The following is a 5479-nucleotide window of genomic DNA, read 5'->3' as shown; positions in this document are numbered from 1 at the left end:
CCCCTCCCCCATCTCTCGTCCCAGCATGTCCAAAAATCCCGGTCTGAATCGGGTTAAATGTCTTTGATAAGAAATTATCAACTTTTTCTCAAAATCATTGAGAAACCTGTTCAGGTTTCAATGATGTTATTGTGGATTTCATATTTTAAAAAAAATACGAAATCCAGGGTAGCGTCGTTTTGCATGTTGTCGAAGGTATAACATCAAGCTCAGAAATTATTATTCTTTGCATTCTATTTTATGTAACGTCGAGGTATAAAATACTTATTATTTGTATCCTCCTACCCCCCTCACTAAGAATCAGCACCCATGCCGAAGCCTCAGTCTGATTGGACAGAAGTTGCTGACGCGGCTGCAAAAATACTAAACCCTATGTACGCCTCTAATAAAGGTAAAGCGTCCTTTTTAACATTTTGTCCAAGTTACTTGTATTTAAAACCCTAGCTTTTATATATGACTGTATTTCCATCTTATAAAAAAATTATAATTTTCCTACAGGTGCCACACCCGCCGACCAACACCAGACTGATTACCAGGCACGTGCGGACAACGATGAAAGTACCTCCGACCCAACCAACTCCACCATACAGGGTAAAACGTTTTTAGACCTTCACCATTTGTCTCATAAATGTAGGGATGCATCTGAAATATTACGTTGACCGCGAAAACAGCTACGGTAAAAATAAAGACACGTGCATCATCACGGACATGCCTGCAGATGACGTATAAAATTACATGCCGATTAAACAAAGGGAACCCTGTGTTTTGGCTGCGAACACGAAAACCATCTGGCCACAATACTCCTACAGTAGGTATACATCCTTCATGGAGTAATAAACTTAGAATAACTTAAAACCCTATCCAAGGTAAACCCTATCTTTAGGGGCTACCCTGGTCTCGGTGGTTTCTATCCGCGTCCCTTGGACTATTACATAAAGGCAGCCATCTTATCTCTCACCCTTTCCACCTTTCTGACAAGATCTTTGAAAATGGATTAATGTCCACAGTCGTTATGCATAAGCATAGCTGATAATTGAATAGTTACAAATATAGATATATAGATAGAGAGAGACAAATGTAAATTATGCTATTTAAAGTATCATTGCGTAAAAGATATGTGGTCACATTTGTTACAGGGCATTTGTTTTTATGACATATCCTTTTGCATTCTAATCTCCTTACTATTTGGTTCGATATGTTTCTTAGACATTGCCAAGGAAATGTGGAATAAGATAAATCTAAAAAAGGTTCACTGGATGGCGCTGGGCTTTGCTCTACTGGGGATATCGATACTTATCACCCTGTCGATCCTTCTCCCTAGTCTGGTACCTGGAATGGAGGTAAAGAAACAAGTCTTCTTTCTTGACCAATTGAAACTTCTGCAAATGTAAAAATGTGTGTGTGGATGTTTTTATTCTACCAGATTGTACTGCCTTTTTCCTCCACATACCCACTATATGCTATAGGTCAACTGATTACTAACTGATTAGCTACTACGAGTTGAATAGGCTACCCAGCCGCTTTTTGATGTTGTAAATTAATAAACAGAAAAAGCATACATTCAAATTCTAGGACAACTTACAGGATGTAAACAATATTGTTGAGAAGACCATTCTTAAGGAGAATATTAGCATGGGGCAATTATAAAAATATTAGCACAATTGGCCTGCTGTACTAGGACTGTCATTTGGGAAACTTTATTTATTTATTTATGTCTGTTTTTTTTTTTTTGTTGGTATGAATATTATTAAGGAAAAGAAAGGACTGTCCAGTGTTATGAAGTGATGATGCAGTCTTCCACAATTTTAGGTAAATCGTAACTCGACGGAAGTCATGGGGATCGTCTCAAACAGACTTCAGTCAACTAGCCCAATGTTGAGATCGGTCTACAAGGATAACATCTCATCCGCCACCTATACTACAGTAACTCCAACTTTCTCAATGGAACCATTTACCAACACCAACCACACCAAAGGATCCTTGCCTATAATAACGACCACATCTGTACCATCCACTGGTAAGGCATATTCTAAAATGCATTAATAGAAAACAGCTATTTAATTGTCTTATTAAATTGGCAGAAAATCCATTTGTAATCAAATTATCTTCTATTAATCATAATTATGATATTGATGTTTCATTGTCTTATTGTTTTGCCTTGTATATATGTCTTCCGGGCCACTATGTAAAAAAAATGCTACAGCTACTGAGTAGTGCTACCCTAGATCACAGAAATAAAAAAAAAGCGTACAATGATCATCATCAATTTCTTTCTTTCTTATTGTGTACACATTTGAATTTAAGACGGAATTATTTTGACTTTAACTTAGTAGGCATCGATGAGTGTAAAAAGAAACCATGTCAACATGGCCGCTGTGGAAACAAAGATGTCGGGTATAATTGTACCTGCTCACCTGGATGGACTGGACATGACTGTGAAAATGGTAAGTCCATTTGATATTAAGCAGTTAGATATTAAACGTAGTATTTCTTTTTAATCACCATATAATGAGCTTAATCTAGACCGGTGTATTGAATATATTGTGCAATATATCTTCGGTTTTTAAACAAGATGTTTATTGATATCTTTACAAAACAGACGTCGATGAGTGTAAAGAGAATCCATGTAAACATGGACGCTGTGTGAACAAAGATGGCGGATACAATTGTACCTGCTCACCTGGATGGACTGAACATGACTGTGAAAATTGTTAAGTCCATTTATTAGCGGTTAGCTATTAAATGTAATATTTCTTTTTAATCAGCATATAATGAGCTTAATCTAAACTGGTGTATTGAATATATTGTGCAATATTTCTTCGTTTTTTTTAACAAGATGTTTTATTGTTATCTTTACAAAACAGACGTCGATGAGTGTAAAGAGAAACCATGTAAACATGGACGCTGTGAGAACAAAGATGGCGGATACAAGTGTACCTGCTCACCTGGATGGACTGGACATGACTCTGAAAATGGTAAGTCCATTTGATTAGCGGTTAGCTATTAAATGTAATATTTCTTTTTAATCAGCATATATTGAGCTTAAGCTAGACCGGTGTATTGAATATATTGTGCATTATTTTTTCGGTTTTCAAACAAGATGTTTTATTGTTATCTTTACAAATCAGACGTCGATGAGTGTAAAGGGAATCCATGTAAACATGGACGCTGTGTGAACAAAGATGGCGGATACAACTGCATCTGCTCACCTGGATGGACTGGACATGACTGTGAAAATGGTAAGTCCATTTGATTATCTAGCGGTTAGCTATTAAATGTAATATTTCTTTTTAATCACCATATATTGAGCTTAATCTAGACTGGTGTATTGAATATATTGTGCAACATTTCTTCGGTTTTGAAACAAGATGTTTTATTGTTATCTTTTCCAACAGACGTCAATGAGTGTAAAGAGAATCCATGTAAACATGGACGCTGTGTGAACAAAGATGGCGGATATAAGTGTTCCTGCTCACCTGGATGGACTGGACATGACTGTGAAAATGGTAAGTCCATTTGACAAGCAGTTAGCTATTGAATCTAACATTTCTTTTAATCACCATATATTGAGCTTAATCTAGACTGGTGTATTAAATATATTGTGCAATATTTCTTCGGTTTTTAAACAAGATGTTTTATTGTTATCTTTACAAAACAGACGTCGATGAGTGTAAAGAGAATCCATGTAAACATGGCCGCTGTGTGAACAAAGATGGCGGATATAAGTGTACCTGCTCACCTGCATGGACTGGACATGACTGTGAAAATGGTAAGTCCATTTGAAAAGCAGTTAGCTATTAAAAATAATATTTTTAATCACCATATAATGAGCTTAATCTAGACTCGTGTATTGAATATATTGTGCAATATTTCTTCGGTTTTTTAACAAGATGTTTATTGATATCTTTACAAAACAGACGTCGATGAGTGTAAAAAGAATCCATGTAAACATGGACGCTGTGTGAACAAAGATGGCGGATACAAGTGTACCTGCTCACCTGGATGGACTGAACATGACTGTGAAAATTGTTAAGTCCATTTGATTAGCGGTTAGCTATTAAATGTAATATTTCTTTTTTAACAGCATATAATGAGCTTATTCTAGACTGGTGTATTGAATATATTGTGCACTATTTCTTCGGTTTTTTAACAAGATGTTTTATTGTTATCTTTGCAAACAGACGTCAATGAGTGTAAAGAGAATCCATGTAAACATGGACGCTGTGTAAACAAAGATGGCGGATACAGCTGTATCTGCTCACCTGGATGGACTGGACATGACTGTGCAAATGGTAAGTCCATTTGATAAGCAGTTAGCTATTAAATATATTATTTTTTAATCACCATATAATGAGCTTAATCTAGATTGGTGTATTGAATATATTGTGCAATATTTCTTCGGTTTTTTAACAAGATGTTTTTTTGTTATCTTTGCAAACAGACGTTAATGAGTGTAAAGATAATCCATGTAAACATGGCGGCTGTGTGAACAAAGATGGCGGATATAAGTGTACTTGCTTACCTGGATGGACTGGACATGACTGTGAAAATGGTAAGTCTATTTATAAGCAGTTAGCTATTAAATGTAATATTTCTTTTTAATCATCATATAATGAGCTTAATCTAGACTGGTGTATTTAATATATTGTGCAATATTTCTTCGTTTTTTAAACAAGATGTTTTATTGTTATCTTTACAAAACAGACGTCATTGAGTGTAAAGAGAATCCATGTAAACATGGCCGCTGTGTGAACAAAGATGGCGGATACAGCTGTACCTGCTTACCTGGATGGACTGGACATAACTGTGAAAATGGTGAGTCCAATTGATAAGCAGTTAGCTATTAAATGTAACTTTTCTTTTAATTAGCATATAATTAGCTTAATCTAGACTGGTGTATTTAATATATTGTGCAATATTTGTTTGGTTTTTAAACAAGATGTTTTATTGTTATCTTTACAAATCAGACGTCAACTAGAAAGGCCAATATTTGCTTTGGAGCAAATACAGCGATGGGTTCACCACATTTTACGACATGGCAGGGAAAGAATGAGAAACACAAGGGAAAACAATGATTTACATTGATATAACTATAATATGAAGTAACATACAACGAAAAAAACAGTTGGATAGCTATTCCCTACTTTATTGGTTAGGATTTTTAATTACATAATGCAAACTGTTGATTTTCAAAATAAAAATAAAAAACGTTCATGCCCCGCATTCCAATGCTGGAGCAGGAAAGCTTGAAATACCTACCAAAACACTTGAATACAGACATACTGTTAGTATGGAAATGCTCTGTGCAGGTGTTAATCAAGTTAAATCCCAACAGCCAATCAGCAAGAAATGCTCTGTGCAGGTGGAAATGCTCTGTGCAGGTGTTAATCAAGTTAAATCCCAACAGCCAATCAGCAAGAAGAATAGAGGAAAGCTGCATGCCTATTGGTTGATGCCCTGCATTCCATTGTGATGACTC

At 35.7% G+C, this 5479-nt stretch overlaps 1 protein-coding gene across 1 annotated transcript in view; it reads left to right on the top strand.

Moving 5' to 3' along the window:
* Positions 1–4829, top strand: part of LOC109485217 (fibropellin-1-like) — a gene marked incomplete at its 5' end in the record, with an annotated part of 5957 nt that extends 1128 nt beyond the window's left edge. The window contains 10 exons of the mRNA XM_019788662.1: positions 499–591; positions 2331–2444; positions 2600–2710; positions 2865–2975; positions 3129–3239; positions 3396–3506; positions 3659–3769; positions 4182–4292; positions 4442–4552; positions 4705–4829. Coding sequence (XP_019644221.1) covers positions 499–591; positions 2331–2444; positions 2600–2710; positions 2865–2975; positions 3129–3239; positions 3396–3506; positions 3659–3769; positions 4182–4292; positions 4442–4552; positions 4705–4829 — 1109 coding nt within the window. The remainder of the gene's footprint in view (positions 1–498; positions 592–2330; positions 2445–2599; positions 2711–2864; positions 2976–3128; positions 3240–3395; positions 3507–3658; positions 3770–4181; positions 4293–4441; positions 4553–4704) is intronic.
* Between the last annotated feature and the right edge of the window lie 650 nt (positions 4830–5479).

The sequence above is a fragment of the Branchiostoma belcheri genome, unplaced genomic scaffold, assembly GCF_001625305.1.
Source record: "Branchiostoma belcheri isolate BF01 breed outbred unplaced genomic scaffold, Haploidv18h27 scaffold739, whole genome shotgun sequence".
NCBI classification, from domain to species: domain Eukaryota; kingdom Metazoa; phylum Chordata; class Leptocardii; order Amphioxiformes; family Branchiostomatidae; genus Branchiostoma; species Branchiostoma belcheri.
This window is presented reverse-complemented; position numbering and strand designations above follow the sequence as displayed.